The sequence below is a fragment of the Marmota flaviventris genome, chromosome 2, assembly GCF_047511675.1.
Source record: "Marmota flaviventris isolate mMarFla1 chromosome 2, mMarFla1.hap1, whole genome shotgun sequence".
Lineage (NCBI taxonomy): Eukaryota > Metazoa > Chordata > Mammalia > Rodentia > Sciuridae > Marmota > Marmota flaviventris.
In genome coordinates, this window is record NC_092499.1 from 176,930,087 (window position 1) to 176,954,789 (window position 24,703).

The 24,703-nt window shown below is 56.2% G+C and overlaps 1 protein-coding gene across 1 annotated transcript in view; it reads left to right on the forward strand.

The window, feature by feature from the left end:
* Rspo4 (R-spondin 4) overlaps positions 1-10,002 on the forward strand; it is a 32,457-nt gene extending 22,455 nt beyond the window's left edge. The window contains exons 2-5 of the mRNA XM_027945108.2: positions 3,379-3,567; positions 4,170-4,310; positions 6,732-6,917; positions 9,896-10,002. Coding sequence (XP_027800909.2) covers positions 3,379-3,567; positions 4,170-4,310; positions 6,732-6,917; positions 9,896-10,002 — 623 coding nt within the window. The remainder of the gene's footprint in view (positions 1-3,378; positions 3,568-4,169; positions 4,311-6,731; positions 6,918-9,895) is intronic.
* Positions 10,003-24,703: the final 14,701 nt, after the last annotated feature.

Here is a 24,703-nt window from a genome sequence, read left to right on the forward strand (position 1 = left end):
TCAGGGAGAGCTTCTCTTCAGCACAAAGGAGGGGCGGAAGGCAAAAGGGAGAGGAGGGCGAGGAAGGGACAGTTTCAGACAAAGTTCTGTAAGGCCCTTGAACCCCCAAATCTGCCGCGTCTCTGGCTACCGACCCTGCAGCGGGACCGGCAAAGGAAGCTAGGAGCAAAGAGCGCAAACGTTTCCTGGGGTTGCCCCGACACGCCCACTCGCCTCCCATTGGCCAGAATCAAGACATGTGACTACGTGTAGCTGCAAAGGAGCCTGGGAAATGGAGTCTTTCTTGGACTGCGTGAACCCCTCTAGAAGTCAGGGTTCCGTTCCTTAGACGGACAGGGAGAAGGAACACAGAGGACACCTAGTGCAGTTCCCACTCTCCAGAATTGGTCCCCTTCCCTTGCCCCAAATCTCAGCTTGAGGATGGGGCAGAGCTTGGCTTGGGGATCTGGGGAAGAAACCAGAGAAAGAAAGTGGTCCACCCCCGCTCAAGGGCTCCGGAGGGGCTAAATGCTTTTCCTTTAAGAGGATTTTTATTGTGAACTGTTTCATACCTACAGTGAAGAATTAAAAAAAAATAATGAGAATTCACTGTTGCGTCTGATTTTAAGAAATGAAATATTACAGATAAAACGAAATCCCTGGTCATCTTTCCCATCCCTTACCAGATGCCTGGCCCCAGAGGTGCCACCATCCTGAATTCAGTGTGTGTTCATCCCTTATGTGGTTTTTACTCTCCATGCACATTTCTGTATCATAAATATTACAAAGTGTGGTTCTGCAGCCGTTTGAATTTGATAGAAATGGTTCTTACTGCGTGATTCATGGTGCAAGTTGCTTTTCCTTTTGGCATGTCTTTGAGTTGGGGCCACAATGATAACTGTAACTCTACCTCAGTCATTTATCATGACCGGGTTGTGTATGTGGCGTTTGGATTGTGGTATGTGACTACACCACCAAGAATTTATTTTTTTGCTGGAGAGTTCATTTTTCACAATTGTTTGCTATTAAACCATTCTGCAGTAAACATCTCTGTACATGTATCTTTGTGCACATATAAAAGAGTTTCTCCAGCCTAGTGATTCTCAAAGTGTGATTGATCCCTGGACCAGCGGATAAGATCCCTGGGATTCTGATAGCAATGCATATCCCCAGACCCCTCTGAAGACCTGCGGAATCAGTGCTCCAGGGTGGAACTCTGTGCTCTGCAGGTAGGAGCTGGCGATGTGCTAAGGGTTATAGCAGATGTAGAATTGCTGTGTTTGAAGAGGCAAGTCTTCTAGTTACTAGACACTGCTAGATTTTTCCCCAAAGTTTCCATGCCTATCAGAAGCAGGAGTTCCCCTTGTCCTGAGCCGTCTTTGGTATCACAGAATTTAAAATGTGTTGCCAAGTGAGTGGGAAGACTGGGCTCTGTTAAAATCTGTGGATGTGATTCTCTAGGGTCCTGGGAATCCCTCTTACAAAAGCGTCACACTTTCTTTTTGTTCTCAGGGCCCTGCAGGCCTACAGTTTGGGAGATTAAAACAAAACAAAACAAAACAAAACAAAAAACACTTTACCCTCCTGTTAGAGTTTTCCTTTCTAGAACAAGAGAATGAAGGTGCATCTTAGTTACTGTATGTGTCTGTCTGCCTTAGTCAGGCTTCTCAGTTGCAAGCAACAGAAATGAGGTAATCAGCAGCATCAGTTGGGGGACTCATGAAATCGGGGGGCTGAAGATCAGGTTTGGGAAGGGCAATGCTCATCCCATGGACAGAGAGGGGAGACAGAGGTCTCAGACAGGTATGGGCTGAGAGCCTGCTCTGCCCCCAGCATGGACCCCGTCCCTGTGTGTCCTGGCCACACCAGGAACCACCCTCTGCTGACTTGAGGAAGGGCCGGGCCTCCTTGGTTCCTGCTCCAGGGACAGGCACCCAGGGGGATGCCTCCATAGCGGGGATGGGGCACTGGGAGGAACAGGAGAGAGGCTGAGAGTGCGAGAGCTAAGAATGTCCCCTGCTGGGTGGCACCAGGGAGCTGTGGTGTATGATCAGCTCATTAAACAGTGTGCCCTTGGTGGGGACGAACGTGAAGCCCTTTAATGTTCCCTGGGTTGCTTCCTGAAGGAAGCACATGGCCTTTACTTTCCCCCCATCTCCTACCCCCAGAGGCTTACACCGCTGCCTCTTTCTGCAGGCACCTGCCAGCCACCAGCCTGTGTGAGGCAGCAGCAGAGGCCATGCAAGCCTGGCTCCTCTAAGGTGCCCTTGCCACCAAGAGCCCCTTTGTGCCTTTCCTGAAGGTCAGGCGGCCTCTGCTGCTGCTGTCTCTGCTCTCATCTCTGCCCTTTTCTCCTGGCCACTTTTCTGTGCTCAAAAAGGTGTGGAAAGGAGACAGATCTGAAAGGCTTAGGTCCAGCTGGAGCGGAAGAGACCAGCACCTCCTTGCAGCTGCCCCACAGTCATGCTGGTACAGGAGTTCTGCCTTCCTCTGGGGTCCAGTCTCTTTTGATCTTGCTTCTCCACCATCCTCGGGGCATGGATTTCACCTTATGATCCAAAATGACTGCTCGTGCTCCAACCATCATGTTCGCAACTCATCGTGTTTCTGTTCTCGCGAATAAAAGGCTCAGGGGTCACTCCAGTCAAACTGGGCTGCGCAAAATAACCACACGAGAGACACAAATACCTTTTTCTTTGGGGTCGCTGTGACGGCTCCTCTGACCTTAAGGGTCCACAGAAAGAAAGAGAGAGAGCAAGAGCATGCACTGACCCCTTTTATTGAGGAGAAGCTATTCAAATGAGGCAAAGGGTCAGGTTTCAGGGGGCTGAGTCTATCTTCCTGATGTCCACTGTCAGCAGGTTGACTGACACCTGGGTAGGCCACACCCAAGGGCACAGTAAGAGAAGGGGACACACACAAGGCACTTGCATGGAAGATTCTATCCTAAACGGGGCAAGGGGTTAGATTACAAAGGAACAGGTGAGCCTAGCTTCACCCATGGGGCTGTAGCAAGACACACCCATGCACGAGACACCGACCCTCGAATCCTAGAAGGGTGGGGAAAGCTCTGCCACATTTCTGGGACTGAGCGCCTCAGCACCCAGCCGGGGAGTGTGACTCAGTCACGTGTAAGGTTGGTCTCCTACGGCATTCCACCCAATAGACAAGATGAGGGGATGTCAAAAGGGCACCCCCCTCGTTCTTTAAGGCGGCTTTCTAGAAGCACAGTGCTTTACCTTACACTCCATGACCACATTTGGGAAGCTGGGAAATGTAGTCTTTTTTTAGGGTACCATGCGCCCAGTTAATACCCCAAGGAGACCGTCTGAGCTGCTCACATATGGCTTGACCATCTCTCTCCCTCTCCTTCTCCTTCCTCCCTGGTCTGGCTGGCAGTGGGCACTGGCCTGGGGGGTAACTGCACGGGCTGTGTCATCTGCTCAGAGGAGAATGGCTGCTCCACCTGCCAGCAGAGGCTCTTCCTGTTCATCCGCCGGGAAGGAATCCGCCAGTACGGCAAGTGCGTGCACGACTGTCCCCTCGGCTTCTTCGGCATCCGCGGCCAGGAGGTCAACAGGTGCAAAAGTACGTGGATCCTCTCTTGTCCTGGGCTGGAGGTGGGCTTCTGGGCAGTGCTGTCCTACCCTGTCCCCCAGCACATCCAGAGGGGAGCTGGAATCTGCCTGAGGCCAAACTTGGATCCCTGCTTGGTTCCAGACAGTCTCTGAGGCCCTACGCAAGCCAATCCCCTCTGTCTTCATCAGCACTCAAGATAGGGAACTGTGACTCCTGCTCTAGTTTGCTGTGTGGCCTTTGGCAATTACTCACCTTCTCTGGGATTAGCTCAAATTGGGAAAGGAGTCCTACCTCTTAACTCTGTTTTTGCTGTGACCTGGGACAAAGCATCCCTCTCTCCAACCCTTGGTGAAAATAGAGCCTGGGGGTCCTCACTCCCAGCCTAGATTTGCTGTGTGACTTCAAGCTAGTCGCTAGTCCCTTGAGCCTCAGCTCAGATGAGAAAGGGAAAGCTCCTCACAGGCAGTCCAGGCTGACTTTGCCAAGTCTGAAGTTCAGAGGCGACGCTGAGTCCTGAGCCAGTGTCACCTAACCCGGGGCTGCTCAGGCAGACCCACGAGGTCCCCCGCCCACAGCAGTCCTCACCGGGGTTGTCCCGGACTCTGTTACAGAATGTGGGGCCACCTGTGAGAGCTGCTTCAGCCAGGACTTCTGCATCCGGTGCAAGCGGCGGTTCTACCTGTACAAGGGGAAGTGCCTGCCCAGCTGCCCACCAGGCACCTTGACCCACCAGAACACGCGAGAGTGCCACGGTGAGTGGGGCCCCTGGAGCAGGGGCGTGGGGAGAGGAGTCCAGAGACCAGGAAGCTAACATGGCAGAAGGCCACGGGGCCATGGGAGCCCAGCACCACTGAGGCGGGTGATCTGGGGAGAGCTACAGTTTGGGAATCAAACAGATCTCCATCAAACGCCGGCTTTAAAACCTGCCCATTAGTGGCCTCAAGCAAGTCACTATGCTCCCTGTCCTTTGATTTCTCCAAAGGTTAAAAAGAAAATCACAGTAGAATCCAGAACCAACTCCACGGAGAGGGCTGAAGAATTAAATGAGTTAAATGTTATGAACATTAAATGTATTGCTGCGACTTGGGGCTTAATAAGCCCGGTGCATGCTAGCGTCATTATTATCGCTGCTCCGATTACTGACAGCAACGTATCAAACCCTGCTGTGGTCCGCCCTTACCCCGGGCTGTGCCTTGGCATTCTGACCAGAACCAGGCATCTCTGCCCGCACGTTCCTGGGCACAAGGTCATGGTCCTTCCAACCGCAGAGGGCTCCCGACTCCCTGTCCCCCTGAGCAGCAGCCCCACAGCCCACCTGCCTCTGGGGGCTCCTTCCCCTTCCCCACCTCTCGGGAGGCTCCTCCCCATTGCCCGCCCCTCTGGAGGCTCCTCCCCATTGCCCGCCCCTCTGGAGGCTCCTCCCCATTACCCGCCCCTCTGGAGGCTCCTCCCCATTGCCCGCCCCTCTGGAGGCTCCTCCCTATTCCCCACCCCCTGGAGGCACCTCCTCATTCCCTGTCCCCTGGGAATGTGCTTGTGCTTCTCCCGGGTTCCCTCTATCAGTAACCAGCTGACTCCTGGGTGGTCACGCCCATGACCCAGGCGTCACCCTCCCCCTCAATCTAGGAATCACTAGTGCACCTGCCCTGGCCAGGCTCTTTCCTAAGTGACCTTAGTCAGCAAAGCAGCCTCTGCTCTCATGGACGGGTCTCTCAGCGGGGAGATAGGAGAATAAGGGCATGATATGTTGGTGGCAGAACTTCAGAGGAAAATCTGAAGCAGCAGAAAGCCCCCAAACCCGCCCACCTGTCACCCTTGATCCCCACTCCACCCCCACCTCCCACATCTCCACCCTCTGCCGTCTCCCTGCCTCGGCTCCCTGTCCTGCCAGGGTGACTGTTTCAAGACGTTAGTCTGTTCAGGTTTCTCTCCTGCTCAAGGCCCTTCTGTGGCTCCCATTGACCTTGGGCAGAACATCCCCGCCCTAGCTGGGCAGTCTGGGCCCTTCTGGAGCCTCTCCCCTTCCCTCACTCGACTCCTCTCTGTTCGGGCTCCAGCTTGCCCGTTCTAGGAGTCTCCTAGGTGGAATCACCCTGGGGACCTCGCTGGGATTATCCCTCTACCTGGAGCATCTCCTGCCCTCCCTGTGCCTAGACGACCCCACAAGGTGCCACTTAATGACTCAGTTCAGGAGTCCCCTCCAGGAAGCCTTCCTGGTCCCCCAGGCTGCGACCTGCGTCCCCTCTGCTGGTTTGTGCCTCCCTGGTGCACTGAGCATGTGGCCCTCCTGGCCTGATGTCTTTGGTGACAGTTTCCAGGAGGCAGGTTGAGTGCCTTGTCTTCAGCTGCCCTCTGCCCACAACGGCACTGGAGTGGCACATGGGCACTCTGGACTTGTCACAGAATGTATCTAGTGTCAGGACCAACCTCCTAAGTTCTGGAAACCTGCTTTCTGGGCCGCGCTGCATCTCAAACCTGCTGTGCGAGAGCCCCAACCAAAGCCCTTTACTACTCCAGGCCTCAGTGTCCTCGTCTGCAAAATGGGGGTACTCACAACTACCTCCTGTGTTCCGTGTCTCCTCCAAGTCAAATGTGAAAAAAAGAACTGTGTGTGCGTGTGTGCGCATGCGCGCGTTCGTGTGTAAATAAATTACCTCTATTAAGAAGTGCATGTCCGGGACCTGACTTTCCCTCACAGCAGCTTTGGGTAGCTTCTACATTATGGTTGATGGAAGGCAGGTGATCAGGTGCAAAGCCCATGTCTTTTTTGGAAGGCTTCCCAGCCAGCTCTAGCCCCATCTCTGCCCGCCCCTCTGGACCTTCACCCCAACTCTAACCACCCAGCTTCCAGCACCGGGGCCAGGGCTTTTCGGACCTGCTTCCCCTCCCTCGCTGGAGGAGCGTGTCACCTCCCCTGGGGCGCCTCCTTCAAAACCAGAAGGTCCTCTCTCTGGCTTTGGGCCCAGAGCAAGCTCCACAAGCCTCCACATGCTTCATCCCAGGCTCTTTAGAATATTGTCCCCTTTTTGAATGTGTCCCTCCATTCCTAGCGACAGACTGAGCCATTGCAGATGGAGATGGTGTCCTCAGAACCCTAGACCCTACCTTGGGCCTGAAGGGCACTCGCTTTCAGAGGCCTCATCTGTCTGTCTGTCTCTCCCTTCGCCCCGCAGAGGAATGTGAACTGGGCCCCTGGGGCAGCTGGAGCCCCTGCACGCACAATGGGAAGACCTGTGGCTCTGCCTGGGGCCTGGAGACCCGAGTTCGAGAGGCTGGCCGGGCCGGGCAGGAGGAGACGGCCACCTGCCAGCTGCTGTCTGAGTCAAGGAAATGTCCCCTCCAGAGGCCCTGCCCAGGAGGTGAGTGCAGGGCTGCCTGAGTGCAGGGTGACGTCTAGTGGCCTTGAGACATTGTTCCCACAGATGGTACCTGCAAAGCCAGGTGAAGTCCTCCAGCAGCCACGCCTTCCTTAAGATGACTCAGCCCTTCCCCACTGATCACTCCCCTTTCAATCACGCGGACTTTGGAACGTGCTCTTTTCTGATCTGAAATGAAATTCATGGTTAATGTGACCCACTGACACAGGTCACTTTTGAAATATCCGCGTAGCTCCCTAAGTGGAATATAAAAGGGAAAGAAAATAAATTCCATGATGGAAGCACTTTGGCCCCACATACGAGAGGACACTCAGGGAGTAGAATCAGAGTGTGGGTACGGCTGTGGCCAGTGTCTCTGGAGGGTGCACGTGGCCAACAGAGTTGTGGCTTCCCAAATGGGGACCAGTGATGAAGAAAGTCACACTGTCTGATGCCACACAGACACTCCTAGAATATTCCACGAGAGAAAGTGTCACAGATGCTCGGCATTCACATGAAGCAGCTCAGCTCTGAGCGACATGAGGGTGGAGTGGATGAAATAGGGGACCACTGTCCCATGCATCACCTCCATCCTTGTCCACTGAATGCCGTGGGACCCCCTTCATTGAGGCAGCCAACACCCTGCACAGATTTCCAAATACTGGGGGCAGGAATTAAGAACCACAGATTTAAACAGAAGAGAGGGTGCAGGGGTGGAGGGCATATGTGACAGTGGACACCAATAATATGGAATTGGCAATGTTAACTGTGCTTATACTACATACCAGGACACTGCACTAATTTTTTCTACAGTTGTTGACTCATTTAATCTACATAATGATGCTATGAGGTAGGTATTATAAATATGCCCCTTTTACAGATGAGGAGATGGAGACCTAGCTAGAGAGGTTGAGTCACTTGACAAAGGGCCTCACTGTCAGGTAAAGGTAGACCTGGAATTCCAACACAGATCAGTGTGTGCAAAGAGGAATTTAACATGATTATGGGTGAAAGACCTGATGCAGGCCAACTCAGGGCACACTGCCGGGACAGGGTGGAACCAGGATCTGAACCCCAGGACACCCCTGGTTTCTGAAAGACTTGTGGTGTCTGAGTTGGGAGTGCAGATGGCAGAGACGGAGCCTCTGGGAGTCATGCCAGGTAGCTGGGGACAGACTGTGAGATGGAGACAGGACCAGAGAAACGAGGATACCCCAGATCCAGGGAAGCAGCCTCACAGACAGACAGACAGACGACAGTTCTCTACAGCACTTATGACTGTGGCCAAACCTCACATGGATCTGAGAGCTGACAGCTGATGGGCTGTTGGGGCTGCAGACAGAGAGCTCTTCCCCGGATGACCACAGCAGCAGCAGCAGCAGCAGCGGGGACAGAGGCATACCACACTGGTCACATGCTGGGGGCTGACCTGGTAAATCTGGCTCCCGGGATTCTCATGACCCATGGTGGCTCCCTGCACTATCCCGGATTCTCATGACCCATGGTGGCTCCCTGCACCATCCGGGTCTTTGCAGAGAGCTCTTCTAGGTCCCCCTCCCAGGAGTCATTTCCCGTCACTCACACCAGGGCACAGACACCTTTCTGAAGCAGCCTTGCTGGTTTGGTGGCAGCCTGTGTCCTCACCAGACCACGGTTTCCAAGGACAGCAAGTCTTTGCCCACCTCGCGCACAGATGTCTCTCTTGTGCCTCAAACGAGGCCTGTAGGTGTCCAGTTAACTTTTGTTGGCTGGCTGGGTGGGGAGGGTCGGGGGATGGGCAGGTGGGTGCATGAACGCATGGGACAGGGGCAGCTGTCAGGCTGGCACAGGAGAGGGATGAGGACCCAAACCAACCACCCAGCTCCCCCACCTCCAAACCAGCAAGGGTACCCACCACGCCTGTCCCCAGATGCTGTGCTCACCCGAGCCCTAACAGCCTGCAGCGGAGAGTGGGAGCCTGGCTTCAGTGGCCCTGAGCACTCGAAGTGGGTGTGGGAGCCCCAGAAAGGGGCAGCCCAGTCTAAGCGCGTGACCCTGACACTGCCCTGCGGAGAGGGGAGTTGGGGCTGGAGCTGTGGCCCTGACTTGGGAGAAGATGGGCACACAGTTGACACCAAAGGAATATCCTGCCCTCCCCTCATCACTGTCTGCTGTTTGCCCTTGGAAGGGGGCTCCCTTCCAAGGTCAAGGTCATCCAGTTCATCAACTGGCACTGGGCTGGCCAGGAGGAGAGGAAGCAGAGACGCCCCAACCCTTATGCTCTTAAAGAGTTCGTGCTGGGACTATGTCCATGTCTCCCACATCTGGTCGATGGTCACTCAGTTTGTCCTCTCTGCCCTAGTGTGCCACCTAGAAGGAAAAGCACAGGACTGGACTCCAGAAACTCTGGTTCAGGGTGTGCAACTGGCCGCCTAGCTGTGCCTCCGCCACCCCCCCCCCCCAGACAGTAGGATGTTCACATTAGACATCCAGGGGGTGGGACTCAGGGGGTCATGATGCACACCCCTCCCCACGGTGGGAACCAGGGAGGACCAGGCCTCCTCCATGCCTGTCAAATGGGGACAAGGGGGCCCTCCCTGACTCTCTTGGCTTCTGTGACTTTAAATCCATGAAGCCTTGGGGCAGCAGCTGGGTCCTGAACGAGGAAGCTGCCCCTTTTTCTTTCGGGGTGACTGGGGACATGGTTACAGGTGCTGTCTCCAGCACACAGCCCGTCCACAGTAGGTGGGCACGCGCGCGAGGGTTATGGGGGCACCCAAAGGCCATCCAGAGGCCACCCTGAGGCCTAACTGGGGACGCCCATGACCCCAGCGCAGGCACTCCCCGCAGGTCAGCCCTCCCCCCCCAGCCCCCAGCCGCTGCGCTGCGGGGACAGCGCCCCCTGCAGGCCGGAGCCCGAGTGTCCCACCCCGGGGCCTGGGCAGGGCGCCCCGTCCATCAGGTCTATCAGACGGACAGACAGGCCCGCGCTTCTCTTGCAGAACGCAGCCCCCGCCAGAAGAAGGGCCGGAAGGACGGGCGGCCGCGCAAGGACCGGAAGCTGGAGCGCAGGCCCGACGGGAGGCCACGCCAGCCCGGGGCGCAGTGACCAGTGACCCGCGCCCGCGCTCCGCAGGCCCTCCCCGCCGCCGCCTCCCCTCCCCGCCCCTGCTCGCTCGGCCACCGCCTCCTTTCCCTGGGGCGACGTCGCTTTTCCCCTTGTTTTCTTCCATCCCTGTTTTCCTCGTCCCTCCCTCCTCCTCCCCTCCCCGCTTCCTCCTCTCTCTCTCTCTTTCCTTTTTCTCTTTTTTCCCTGTTCTCCACCATCAACTTCTCCTCCTCCCCCTCCCTCCCTCCCCTCCTCTCTCTCCCTCCCCCCCCCTCTCTCTCTCTCTCTCTCTCACACACACACACACACACACACACGTTTTAGAGAGAGCTCCACACTCTGCCCTCCCCTGGGCCCTCTCCGCATCTCATAGAAGTTTTAAGAAGGTCTTCAAGGTTTCTCTAGATCTTTCCCTGACCCCGTCCTGACCCCACCTTGGCAGAAAGGCAGTTTACAAGGGGCAGCAGGCAGGCCACCTGAGTCCTCACACGTGAGCTTCTACACCAGGGAGCCCCTAGAACCCAGGGTGTGACCCCTCTGTCCCCTGGCCAATCCCAAGAGGCCATTTCCACACCCCTCAGCCACCATCTCCCACAGGAGGAGGTGCGGGGCCTCCTGAGGCCCAGCCTGGACACCTTCCCCAGCTGGCTTGGGGGAGCCCCTGGGGCCCCTGCTGCAGCCCACCAGCACAGCCCAGGGCCTTCCTCAGGGCCCCATCCTTGCCAGCTGACCGCACTCCCAGGGCCTCCAGGGACCCGTGCTGGATCAGCTGGGGCGTCACTGCTGGTGGAATGAGCAGTTCTTACCAGAAGAGGCCATGGAAGCAGAGTGGGACTCGTCCCCACCCCCACCTCCTGCTGGCTATACTATGGGGAATCGAAGGCCCGAGGAAGTCCCAAGGGGACCACATGTTCTGCTCGCTCTTGGCGGTGGCCCTGCTCGGCACATCTAGAGCTGAGAGGAAACTTGGAGGGTCTCTCAGGGAAGAAAGGAGGGAAATTGATGGGTCAGAAGCCAAGGAGACCCCACCTACCCACATTCATAGGATACCCCCAGATACCCCCGAGCCTTTATGTCTCACAGTGACACCCCACGGCCCAGGGGGGCTGCTTGCTGGGGGAGGCTCCAGGTTAGACCAAGCTCTCACTGCCTGTCAGTCTGTCTCAGCAGCCCCTGCTCCCCAGAACCCCCAGACAGGCCTCCTGGTTAGCACTGGCCACAGGTTCCAGCAGCTGGGAGCAGAGGGGGGCAGAGAAAGAGTCTGAGCCCCGAGGGCCCAGGGTGGGGAAGGAAGAGGCTGCAGGTTGGGGTGAAGCCTCGACTGCTGAAACATCACCTCCCCCACCGAAGACAGAGACACCTGCCCTCCACCTGGCAGACGGGGTCCCCATCAAACACTGCTGCTACCTGGCCCTCGCTCCCCTCATCTCGCTTCCCTGAGGACAGCTAGAGCCCCTCCTCGCCTGGCCAGGTCACCGGCTTCCCATCTGCAGAAGTGTGTGCCTCTGAAATGCTTTATCATTTTTTGTTTTAAGACCCCAACTTTTTTTTTTTAAATAAAAGAAAAAATTTGCGTTTGCAAATTTGGGCATCAAGCAGGAGTTACAAAACCATGATGCTGATGAGTTTGGAGTAGCAGAATCTAAACCATGTGGGGTGGTTTCTGCTGGAATGCTCTGGTGAGAGGGGTCAGGGTGCCTGGGGACAGGGGAGGGTTTCAGCTGGGGGAGGGGGGCTGAAAAAAGAGGAGGGGCCTGCAGCCGCTCCCAGCCCTTGTCAAAAAGTGGGCTCATCCAGAGGCTGGAGAGGGCAGCACCCTGTCCTCAGCACCTCTCTGCCCCTTGAATCACAGAAGTGGCTCCAGGAATCCATGTATGCTCCTTACAGCTTGTCTGAGGGTCAGGCGGGGGCGGGGGATCTAGGAAGTGGACAGTCCCACAAAGCACCAGACGCACTGGCCACCTGTGACGTGGAAGCCCAGGTGTGAGTCCCAGCCTGCCACCAGCTAGTTGTGAGGTCTAGACAAGTCATTTCCTCTTGGTGTCCCCATTGGATGAACGAAGAGGAGACAAGACTGGATTAAATTTGCTGTCCACATCTGGGAGGCCTCACAGCCTCTCCTGGAGATTTTTTTTAGAAATTCAGATTCCAGGGCCCCTCCCCTGACCTACTGGTGGTGAGCAAGTTCGGAGAGACCCTTGCTCTCCAGGAGGTCCGGGGGCAGGGCGCCTCCCAGAGCCTCCCCAGCTGAGCTCTGGGGCCTGGATTGAGGGCTGCGGCTCCAACATCAGAGTCCTGCGATGTATATTCTATCTTCTGCTAATACTCAGACCCTGGGGTGCGGGAAGGTCCAAACTCCACAATTCTAAAAAGACCAGGGTAAGGGCAGAAGGTTCCAGTCCTTCCGTTTTCTAGTCGTGTTTCCCCGCACCCCCAGGGGAAAGGCCTGGTCCTCTGTCCCGGCTGGAGGCTGTGGACCATGTTTTGGAATGTTCTCACATAAAAGGATGAAGTTCCTTCAAGGCCCAAGGCCTCGTGTAACCTTGTCACCTTTGGATCCCAGAGGGTCCCTCCTGCCAGCTCCTGACCCTTTCAAATCCCAACTGCTCCCACTTCTGAGGATCCAGGCACCTTCCTGAGAAGGAGACCCTCTACTGCCAGGTGAACCTGAAGACATTCACAGAGAAGCCCGGGAAATGGCGGAGGTCACCCAGCCAAATGGAGACAGCCAGGGTGAAGCCCGAGGGAGGCTCCGGTGGCGACCGGGGGGGGGGGGGGGGGGGGGGGGGGCCTCTGGATGCTATTCCCGTGGGGGAGAATAGCTTGGCCTGAGCTGAGAAATTTCTGCAGCCTCCTTCTTCGGGTCCCCCCTCCCCCATCCCAGCTGAGCCACACCAGGGCCTTTGCCGGTTCCTCCCTCCGCCCCTGCCAGGTCCCATCCCAGGCTGACCCTTCACCTAGGCGCTGCCTGTTGTTCCCACATCCACATCTTGCCACTAGAGGGCGCTGCTCAATCAAGAACAGGGCAGCCGCGGGCACTGTGACTTTGTCAAGTGGGGACAAGTTGCTGTCCTGGAGGGCTGGGCAGTTTGCCCTGCTCAGGCTGAACAGCAACTGTTGCAATGGTGACTTCTGGTGAATAGTGTTCACAACAGCACACAATGTCAGACTCCAAGGTGCAGGACCAAGCCCTTCAATGCACAGAACAGAGACCTGAGGAGGACCAGGAGTGCCCAGCAGCCTAGGAAAGTCACCATGACACGAACTTCTGCCAAGACATTAGCCCTGGGTGATGTGGAGCATCACACCTCTCCATTTTCACCTACAGAAAATTTCATTCATCCTGTGTGATCCTTCTGATTTGGGAATGTGCATTGTGATGATAATAACAGTGATGAGGATGAGGATGATGTCTTCTATTTAGTGAGCACCTACTATGTGCGGGACACTGCAAACAGCCTTGTGCACCTGTCTCATTTCCCGTGCTTCTTTCTCCTCAATACAGATCATAGCAACCCCCATTCTGACTTCTGCCTGTGTACCCCACATCTCTGGGTCCTTTGTCTCCACCTGCACAGCCACACTGCAGGCCAACCCACAGAAAAGGAAACTGAGACTCGCATTAGAGTCATTCAAATCCATCCATCTCAGCTATTCGCCCCTTCATTAGATATGCATAAAGTGCCCACTGTGTGCCAGGGACTGTGCAGGGTGCTGGTGATAAGGATCCCAGCTTTGTCCCCAGTGTCCCATGTGTAGATGTGAAAGGCCTTTCTCAGAGGACAGGACCTAGGAGGAGGGACAGAAACCCACCCACAGCCCAGGGGTCAGGGAGCTCCTCTCTTAGGGCCAGAGAGCCCCGAGGACTGAAGGATGAGGGCACAGATGGGATGGGCGGGAGGGTCCCATGTTGAAGAGCTGCATGTGTGCAGTCCTGGAGGAGAAGCTTCCAGACCTCAGAGGCTGCCGGTCATGGACCACGGACGCGGCCCTGGGGGCTGCTCCCCACACAGCCCCCATGCCTCCCAGCCTCACCCACAGCCTCCAGGCCTCCCAGCCTCACCCACAGCCCTGTCTTCCCAGGCAAACTGCTATCCACGAGGTGGGACAGACCCAGCCAGACCTCGGGAGCCATCTGGGTGGTGGGTCCCTGGTCCGGCAGCTCCAGCCCCCCTCCCCTCGTTACAGCAGAGACACGCCGCCCCTCCTTGCCCAGTCGGAGCACCCGGTGGTCCTCAGAGCCTGTGCGCATCGTGCAGCGGAGACTGTTCTGTATAAGGCCGGGAGGGTGGTTTCACAGCTGGCTCTGGGGTCCATCCTGACACCTGTCTCCTAGGGTGAGGGGACAAAAGTGAGATGTGTAGGAGCAGACAGCAGGACCGCGGGTGCCGTGTTCATCCTGACCAGCTATGAACCTATGCACAAGATCCTACACGTCTCCCTGAGCCTCAGCTTCCTAATCTGTAGAAGGGAGGAATAAGAGTACCATCCTTGGTGTTGCTGTGGGGTTAATATAGGTTAATGCATGAGGAAGGTTTTAGATAATACGTGCTCAATAAAAGTTTTTTAAATTACACATTGTTCATTTATTCATTCAACAAACCTTTCCTAAGCACACAGTCTGAGCAGGGAATTGTGCCAGACACTCAGCATGAAACGGTCAAATCCTTCCTCCCCAGAGCCCTCTGAAGTGAGTTCTATTATTATTTGCTTTAAAAAATAAATAAATAAACAGGGAATCCAAGGCTTGGAGAGTGAGTAGTGAATTAGGAACCAAAACCCTGCACTGGAGCCACTTCACACACAGGTGCCCAGAGGGGCAAGTCCCATGCCGCTCAGGGAGAGGGACTCCTGTGGCAGGACTGCTGTCCCTCCTGCTGAGCAGCTCGGTACCTCTGCGTCCAGAAGAGGAATCCAAACACCTAGGGACCTCAGAAGAGATGCTCTATCCTACCAGAATTACGTGACAAGAGGACCACACAGAGCCGCCACCTGTCACCTATCTAATTAGTAAAGAGCCCAAACACAGGGCCCCGCTGGGCTGTGGGAGAGCCGCTCTCCTGCCTTCCTGGGGAAGTGACCGGGCCCAGCCCTGCAGAGGGCAAGAGGGCAACAGCTGCCAAAACAGCTGTAAGGGTCGCGAGTTCAAGGCCAGCCCCAGCAACTCAGAGAGACCCCGTCTCTAAATAAAATATAAAAAGGGCTGGGGACGGGGCTCCGTGGTGAAGTACCCCTGGGTTCAATCCCTGGTAACAAAAAAAAAAAAAAAAAAAAAAAAAATTGCAAAGAGTGTGACCTTGACCAGAGCCAGCAGCCACCTCTACGGATTCGTCCTCCAGTCACCCAGTCCCTGTGAAGTCCCGGGCTCCTGGGTGCCCCGCTGCGCCTGTGTGATCACGAAGCACCCTCCCGTCTGGAGCAGCTGCCTCCTTGCCCTCCAGGGGGCGCCCTGCGGCTGTGAAGCACCTGGGGAGAGGCCCCCAAGCGGAGGCCCCAGGAGAAGGAGGCTGAGCACCGTGGGCTCAGAAAGCTGCTGCGGAGGGCGGGGAAGAGAGGAGGAGAGAGAGTGCACAGGTCTGTGGGACTGGCCTGTGCGCCAAGCCTGCGTGTGAGAGGACACCGGAAACCAGTGACCTGGCGGCTCTGGGGACGGGCGCAGGGAGGGCTGGGGGGCAGTGGGTGGAAAGGACACTGGCTTGTCTCCTCGTGCCTTTTGAATTTTAAGCCAAGGAAATATATGACTAAATCAAATAGAAACAGTAAAGAAAGACAGGCTTTGGGGACCTCCTGGAAACTGGTCTTTAAAGACCCTTAAGGATTCAGAGGACTTTGGCATGAATTCCAGAATGGAGCAATTTTCAGCGTCTTGGAGACATGTCCTTGAGCTTGGGGAGGGAACCACCAGCCTGAACCCCGTGCGTGGTGCCCAGCTGCCTGCCAGAGGGCAGAGGTCCAGCCCTGGAGGCCAGTCCCCACACCCTGCCATGGCCAGCTTCCTCCGGTCCACGCTGGTCCATCTCCAGCCCCTGGGCTGTGAAACTGTGCTGAGACATCACCAGCACCCAGACGCAGGGACGATCTTAACCTGACTGGAGCCCGGGCCCCCTGGGTTCCTTGGTCCCCTCACAGTGGGATGACAGAAGGTACCAGCTGTGCCAATCTGGGTGCCCCCCTAGCTGGTTTCCCAGCTGGCTGCTTGACCCTGGGCAAGTCACTTTACCCCAGGGGGCCTCCCTTTCTGCAGCTGCAAGTGAGGCCAAGAGCAATCGTTCTGAATCCCCCCTGTTCCTGGATAGCAGAATCAATATTGCTCAAATAGCCCTACTACCAAAAGCTCTACACAGATTTAATGCAACCCCTATTAAAATCCCAATGACGTTCTTCACAAAAATAGAAAAAGCAATCATGAAATTCATTTGGAAAAACAAGAGACCCAGAATAGCCAAAGCAATCCTTAGCAAGAAAAGTGAAGCAGGAAGCATCACAATCCCAGACCCTAACTACACTACAGAGCAATAGTAACAAAAACATCATGTATTGGCACCAAAACAGACACGTAGACCAAAGGTACAGAATAGAAGGCACAGAGACAAACCCACATAAATACAGTTATCTCATACTAGACAAAGGTACCAAAAACATACATTGGAGGAAAAGACAGTCTCTTCAATAAATGGTGCTGGGAAAACTGGAAATCCATATGCAGCAAAATAAAATGAAAATTCTATCTCTCACCATGCACAAAACTCAACTCAAAGTGGATCAAGAATTTAGACACTAGAACAGAGACCCTGTGCCTAGCAGAAGAAAAAGTAGGCCTCAGTCTCCACCATGTTTAGGAACTGACTTCCTTAACAAGACCCCTAAAGCACAAGAAGTAAATCAAGAATAAAAAAAATAGGATGGATTCAAACTAAAATCTTCTTCACAGCAAAGGAAACAATCAAGAATGTGAAGAGAGAGCCTACAGAATGGGAGAGAATCTTTACTACATGCACCTCAGATAGAGCATTAGTCTTCAGGATATATAAAGAACTCCAAAAACTTAACACCAAAAAAACAAATAATCCAATCAGTAAATCAGTTTATTTATCAGTAAATAATCCAATCAGTAAGGAACTGAACAGATACTTCACAGAAGAAGAAATACAATTGATCAACAAATATATTTTTAAAATGTTCAACATCTCTAGCAATTAGAGAAATGCAAATCAAACTACACTGAGCAGGGAGCAGTGGTCACACCTGTAATCCCAATGGCTCAGGAGTCTGAGTCAGGAAGATGAAAGCCAGCCTCAGCAACAGCCATGTGCTATGCAACTCAGTGAGACACTGTCTCTAAATAGAATGCAAAATAGGGCTGGGGATGTGGCTCAGTGGTCGAGTGGCCCTGAGTTCAAGCCCCAGTACAAAAAACAAAAACAAAAAACTACACTGCGATTTCATCTCACTCCTGTCAGAATGACAATTATCAAGAATATAAGCAATAATAAATGCTTGCAAAGGTGTGGGGGGAAAGGTATTGATTAATTAATTAATTAATTCCATTCCTCCTGAGCCCTATGACTGTCTCGGCCACCAGAGGGCAGCACTGCCCAGGAAGCCGGAGTTGCGAGCTGGAACTCTCCCTGGGGGCTGCAGGAAGCTCCGCCCACAGCTCCTACGGAGCAGCCCCGCTGTGCGCCAGGCGCCTGCCAAGTGCTCCACTGGCTGCAGCTCACCGGCGCCTCTCTGCTGCCCCTGGAGGAAGGCACTGGTATGGCCGCCTTCCTCCACCACCTCTTCACCTTGGTTAACTGTGGGTGCCAAGAATCGCAGTAACCCTTCTCAATTCTTTTGAACCCATCTGTTGCTTAATTTAATTAATTTGACTTCCTTCTTGATGCTCCCCTGCCGGTCCCTCCCGCCAGGCATCCACTCTCCTGAGCCCATTCTATGTCCTTGAAGATGCACAAATCCCTTTAACCCAGGTGGGGACGTTGTGCAGGGGCGTATGGTTTTTCGTGCACAGAGGTGGCCTTGCGCTGTACTCTCCTAGCTCTGCCTCCTCCCCACCCACTGGGGTTTCTGAAACACCGAGGCTCACATTTCCTGGCATACCTGCTGCCGCAGTGACCCTGACCCCTTACCGGCTCCACCTGCCCAGCAGACTTTCTCTAGGTGGACACCCCGGAGACAGCAGGGTCATGAATAGCCTCCTGCCTACGATTCCCAGGGACTGCCCCGTCTCAGTCCACCATCTCTCGCTCCCTGGCTAGCTAGCTAGCACTTGGTCATTCGGCGAGGCTGGGCTTCATGGGGAATGGGGCAGTGCATGGGGACAGGTCTGGGGGTGCTAAACCTGTCCATAGATGTTGACAAACACGGAGGGGGGACCAGGAGCCACAGGACCAAGACCCCGGAGGGTGCCTGGCTCACGCCAGGGCCCAGGCAAGCTGGTGTTCCTTGGCTTTTGCAATAGCTCCGTCCTTCCCTGGGGGCCGAGGGCCTCCCTCACCTGCCCCCACTCCCTCTCTGAACCTCCCTGCTGTCCACGCCAGCCACACTACCCTCTTTGGTTCTTTAAGCACATAAGCTTCTCCTGGCTTCAGCCCCTCTGCCAGGAATGCTCTCCCCCTGGATCCCCACATGGCTGGCTCTTTCTCTTCCTCAAATGCCACCTCTTCAGAGAGGCCCTCCCTGATAAGTCATCTAAATGATCTTGTTTCTGTCCAAGTCATTTTCTGTTTAGCACATTTTAATTTTTTTTTTCTTTCCAGCCCTTTCTGTGATTTACAATGACCTTGTTGACCTAGCAGTGGCTCACGCCCTGCTTGTCCTCCCCCGGGGACCACGCACAGGGGTGAATCTACCTCGTGGACACAGCCCCAGGACCCCGATGAGCACCCGCCCGTGGCAGACCCTCAATCCACAGCCACGGGGTGAAGGAAGGAAGGAAGGAAGGCAGGGAGGGAGGACTGAGGGAGCACCAGGTCCCTTCTGAGCACCCCCAGGTGACAACCACAGTTCACCCCTCAGACAGCCCAACAGAGAAGGACGCATGGCACAGAATGGGGAACAGAGAGGGGCACAGGGACTTGGTCCTCCATAGGCCATGCAGCTCCAGGGGCGGCCAGGCTCTGAAGCTGCGCGTTGTCCTAGTCTCTCCTTCTGTCCTGCACTGATGAGGCCTCTGTCCTCAGCCAGGGGTGGCATTGCACCACGAGCCCCGTGGTCCCTGCAAAGGCCCGTCTCCATCACGAAGGCCCCCGCTTCTGAGCCTGGCTTCTGGCCGGCACCAGGCCTTGGAGGGGCCCTGCACTCGGGCTGGGCCGGGTCGATGAGCAGTGCTCCACTGTCTGTCTGTCCCCGTGAGCAGAGAATGGCTTTCAGTTGGGCCGATGAGAAGACAGACTTCTGTAAAGACGTCTGTGCAGGTTTTTATGGAACGCGGGTTTCATTTCTCCTGGAAATGTCCTACCTTAGAGTGGACAGTGGGTCCCCACGTAAGTATGTGACTAATTTTTTAAAAAATTCCCCAACTGGGAGCTGGGGTTGTGGCTCAGCGGTAGAGCACTTGCCTGGCATGTGTGAGGCCCTGGGTTCAGTTGTCAGCAACACATAAAAATAAATAAAATAAAGGTCCACCAACAACTAAGAACATATTTTTAAAAAATCCCAAACTGTTGTCCAAAGTTTCGGTTGCTAAGTAGCCTCCTTATCAGTTACTTTTAATGTTTTCCATTATAATACAGGAGTTGTGGCATCCCATTGTGGCACTGATTTGCATTTCTATGATAACTAATAATGTGGAGGATCTCTTCAGGTGCTTATTCACCCTCAGATACTTTTCTATTTTGGAGTACAATATCTTTTTTGTTTGTTTGTTTTTGTTGTTGTTACTGGGGGTTTAACCCAGGGGACAATTTTCCACTGAGTCACACCCCTAACCCTTTTTAAATTTTTTTTATTTTGAGACAGGGTCTCACTAAGATGCTTAGGACCATGCGAAGTTGCTGAGGCTGGCCTCAGACTTGCAATCCTCCTACCCCAGCCTCCTGAACAGCCAGGATTACGGGTGTGCACCACCACGCCTGGCTTGGAGCCGTATCTTTTAAACGTCTTGCCCATTTTCCTGGCTTGCTTCCTTTCTGATGACTGAGCCGTGGATGCTCTGTGTCTGTATTCTGGGTGCAGGACTTTTATCAGACATGGATTTTGCAAATATCTTCTTCCAGTCTGGGGCTTATCTTTTCATCACCAGGGTCATTAGAAGAGCCGGGCCATTAAATTTTAGGTCAAATTCATCATTTTTTAATGATTCATAGTTTTTATGTCTTTAGAAAAAACCTGCCTCATTCAAGGCTACCAAGATTCTCCTCCTGTGTTTGTGTGGGAATGTGCTGGTACAATGGATCTGGGTCCGTTTCAAGTCAGTCCCTGTGTGCGGCGTGAGGTGGGGTGGGTTGGTTTTTTAACATATGGATGCAATTTCACTTCTAGAGAATTCCCTCCATATCCTGCCCCACAAAGGTATGAAATGGACAACTCTCACAACCTGGACAGAAAGAGAAGACACGGGAAATCAACTGTGGCCTTCCCTTGAGGACCCCTCGCCGGCCGGTTGGTCCCTCCGAGACAGAAAACTGCGAGCACAGAGCTGGCGTCCGGCCCTCGGCCCCTGCCCGCCACAGGCTGCGCCCTGCCCGAAGCTACTCAGCTGACGGGTGTCCAGGCTGAACAGCGGGGGTCATTCTGAAGACTCTTGCTCAGGCAACAGAAGAACACAGCATGTTCATGGAGCCACATGGGAGCTCTCGAGAGGATGCCACCAGGTCAGGAAGCCCAGGGCAGAGGGCACGGGCCACCAACGTCGGGTGCAGCTCCTGGGTGAGGCTCCTTTGCTTGCTGTGGGAAGATTCCCGGGACCTGAGTGACGGGGCTGCGTCGGGGAAGAGGAGTCGGGGGTCTAGAGGGCAGGGATGGGAGAGAGACAGCTTTGAATTGTGTCACCTGTGTCCCTTTGAGCCCTTTTGCCAAGGACACATATCACCCATTCTGAAGTCAAGCCTGCTCTGGGCACCTGCGGGTGGGCAGCCTTGCAGCTGGACAGACCCCACCGGGCTTCCCTGCAGCCAGTGCCTGGAGCAGGCTTCTCTCTCCCACGGGGAAACTGAGGCTCTGAGCACAGATGACACTCCCAAGGGACGGTGTCAGGCATCTACAGGGCCAGAGGGACTGAGAGCCAGGGAGGGCGCCCTGGGGACCCAGACGGAGTCCCTTGGGGTGCTGCACAGGGCAGAGCCCATCTGGAGGCCATCGCCACCCCACCCAGCTGCAGAGGAGGTGGGTGGGCCGGCTGCGCAGCTGGGGCTCGTCAGGCCGGAGCCGTGGACGGGGGGGCCAGCCTGGAATCCCAGTCGCCGCCGCGCTGGGCCACCCTCGGTCCCCTCTCCCCACTGCGCTGCAGCTCCCCACGGGACACGTGGAGAGGTGGCCCAGAGAGCAGCCGGCTGGCCCCTCACCTCACAGGCTCCCCGCACCGACGCCAGGTACGCTGGACGTCAGCGCTCACTAATGAGAGCGGTCATTGTCTCTGGATGGCCCTCCCGGCCTGGGACCACCCTGCAGGTGACCCAATAATAATCCCAACAGCCCACATGCCCAGGGTGGCTAGTCAAGAAGTGCAGACTAGTCCATCCACACTGCACATCAGTCGTCTGAGCTACATGTTCCTCCCACTCGGTTTTTCTGATGACTCTTCTGAGGCTCAGAGACACTGAGTAACTTGTCCAACGTCACACAGCCCACAGACGGCAGAGGGCACCTGGCTCCGGAGCGCCCACTGCAAGGCCCTCCCTGTGCTGCCTCGGTGTTCCCACACCTCTTTCCCACTGGTGCTCGATGCCTGGGGGACCTGTGACAGTGTCCCCTGAATGGAGATGAACACGGGTCTCCACCAGTGTTGCTGGCCAAAGCTGTGGGTTAGGGGGACTGTGGCCATTTGGAGGGGACTGGAGCAGCCCAAGACGGAGGGCTGGGGGTCACGGGCACCTCGCCCCTGGGGGCACAGTTGTCTAGGTCAGCCCAGGGGGGAGGCAGGACTGGACAGACCCCACCTGGGGGCCTCCCATGAGGACCAGGAGACACACACACAAGGGCTTTCCTGCAGCCCTGTCAGAACTGAAGGATCCTGGCCACAGCCCAGGTGTCTCTCAGCAGCAGATGGCGCCCAGAGGGTGGCCCAGCCACACTGCGGAAATCTATGCAGTGACGAAAAAGGCCTGACGCAGGCCCCTGTGCCGACAGGGCTCCTCCAAGCCCATTGTTCTGAGGACAGAGGACGCTGCTGGGCAGCGGTGCAGTGCGCAACCAGGGCAACCGTATGCACAGGCAGCTGGGAGCGGGCGGAACGGGGGGCCAGGAGGGGAGGGGTGGAGGCACTTTTAACCCTTCTAGAACTTTTTCCCACAGAACTAACAATTGTTATATTGAGGTGCAGAGAGTGGGCAGCCCCCAGCATCACGGAACAGCCCGAATCCCAGGGAGGCATCTTGAGCCCCTGGTGGCCGGGGCTGGGGCACAGGTGTGGAGGCCCCGTCCCTGGAAGTGGCCCCATGTGCCTCGTGAGGAGCAGTTTTGGTGGAGGAGCTGGGAGCTGGGGCCAGGATCGGGGAACAGTGGGACAGTGGAGTGGGGGGGCCGGCGTCCCCCGGTGGGGCTGCCAAGCACCTGCTCATCAGGCTCGTCCTACGCGTGACACTGTCCTTGTCATTCCCATTTTACAGACAAGGACACTGAAGCCCCGAGGGCTGACCCCCTTCACAGTGAGCAACAGAAACATGGGCTGCGGGCGGAGGCTGCCTGACACCAACCACGCCCAGCCCTGCCTCCGGGGGGACCCCGGGCCGCCCACCCCACCGTCCACCCCAGACCTTCCCACCTGGCCTGGACCTGGGGCAGGGAGTCTGCAGCCTGGCTTGTGGTCCACTCTGGCCCCTGCTCCCTCATCCCTTCCAGAGTTGGAGAAGGGCAGCCAGGAGCCGCCGGCCAGTCAGCCAAGAAGGCTGGGAGTGAGCACGGCCGGCGGAGCCAAGCGTCCTGGACGGGAGGCCTCTGCATCTTAATGGACAGGCAGAGAGCCCAGCTCAAGTTGCTGCTCTGCTGGAGACTGGAGGATGGACCGGAGAAGGAGGGAGAGGCTGGGCCCCGCAGGCGGGGCTGGGAGCTGGAGGCAGTGGGCAGGGGAGGCCTTCTCCTCCTCCTGTCCGCCTCCTTCCCTCCACCTCCATCGGCCCTCGTGGCCTGTTAGGCCTTGGGGACAATTCCCGGCCGTCCCCTCCCTTCCTGGTGGAAACTTTTCCAGGAGTAAACCTTGAGTTGCTGCAGAAGTGTCCCCGAGAGCTGGCAGGCAGGACAGGAGAGGTGGATGGACACTGTCCCCAGTACTGACCACGGAACCTGGCCAGTGTGAGAGCCAGAAGGGACCCCAGCCAGGATCTGCCTTGATGGCCCAACGGACGACACTAGCAAAAGCCACAGGGCAGCAAGAGGACGAGAGCGACAAGAGTTTAACCCCAGGAACCGGGAGATGAGGCTCAGAGAGGTTGATAACTTGCCCAAGAACACACAGCTGGAAAATGATGGTGAGAGACCAGCTCCCCTCCTCAAATAGAGAAGAAAAGAGAGGCCCAGAGAGGGGCAGAGACCAACTCCAAGTCACACAGCGAGTTAGAGGCAAGGCAGGGGCCCCGACTCTCCAGGCAGTGCCCTCCATCTGCTCCATGCCAGGCTCCCTGTTATTCCAAAAGCCTGGACCCCAGCCTGAGCCTCATTCTCCCAGGGAATCCAGCCTCTTCTCACAGAGGCTTGGGGGACAGAAAAAGAGGGAGAAAGCCTCTTCTGACCTGTTCCTCTTGGGACATTCCCTCCCCACCCCCACCCTGGAGCTGGCACACAGAGGAGTCCTTACAGGGGACTCCTCCGTGCCCCCCACCGACTGCTCACCAAAGCCTGCCCTCTGTGCTGGCCCAGCTCCCCCTGCTCCTCCACTCCAGCCACGCCTCTGTCCTTTCTGTCCCCTCCCCCTGCAGCCTGACAGGCCCATTCCAGACTCAGGGCCTTTGCACGTGCCGCTCCCTCTGCCAGGAAGCCTCTCCGCAGCCTCCCACGGCTCCCTCCTCGGCTCCATGCTCTCAGCTCTGCAGCAGCCTGGGGGACGTGGCGGGGCGTGTCCCCGACATGGAGATGCCCACCCCTGCTCCTCGGGCTGCCCGGCAGCGTCCTCAGGTCTCGTCCTCCTCTGAGTCCTCTTGTTTGTGCGGGTGCCCGAGTGCTCGTTGCCCTGCGCTGGAGGCTCGGCTCAGCCAAGTCCAGGTGCCACCTGTTCTTCCCACGTCGTGCTCAGCCCAGACACGGCCCCGAGGGGCTGAAGGACAGGCCCAAGGCCATGCAGGGAGGCGGCCAGCGGGGCCCTGCCGAGCGGCTCGCGCCCTGGAAATGGCAGCAACGGCCGTCACTACCGTCCTGGTCACTACCGTCCTGGGCGTGGGGGTTGTCCGAGGCCCGTCGGGGGCTGTGGTCAGGGAGCCCAGTGGGGGCCCGAGGCCAGTCTGGGCTCAGCCCCACTGAGGTCTCCACCAGCCCCCGGCCTCTCCCCCTCTCCCTCTGCCCGCACCCGGTGCTCATCCTGCAAACCTCTCGAGGGTGTCCCCTGCGGTGG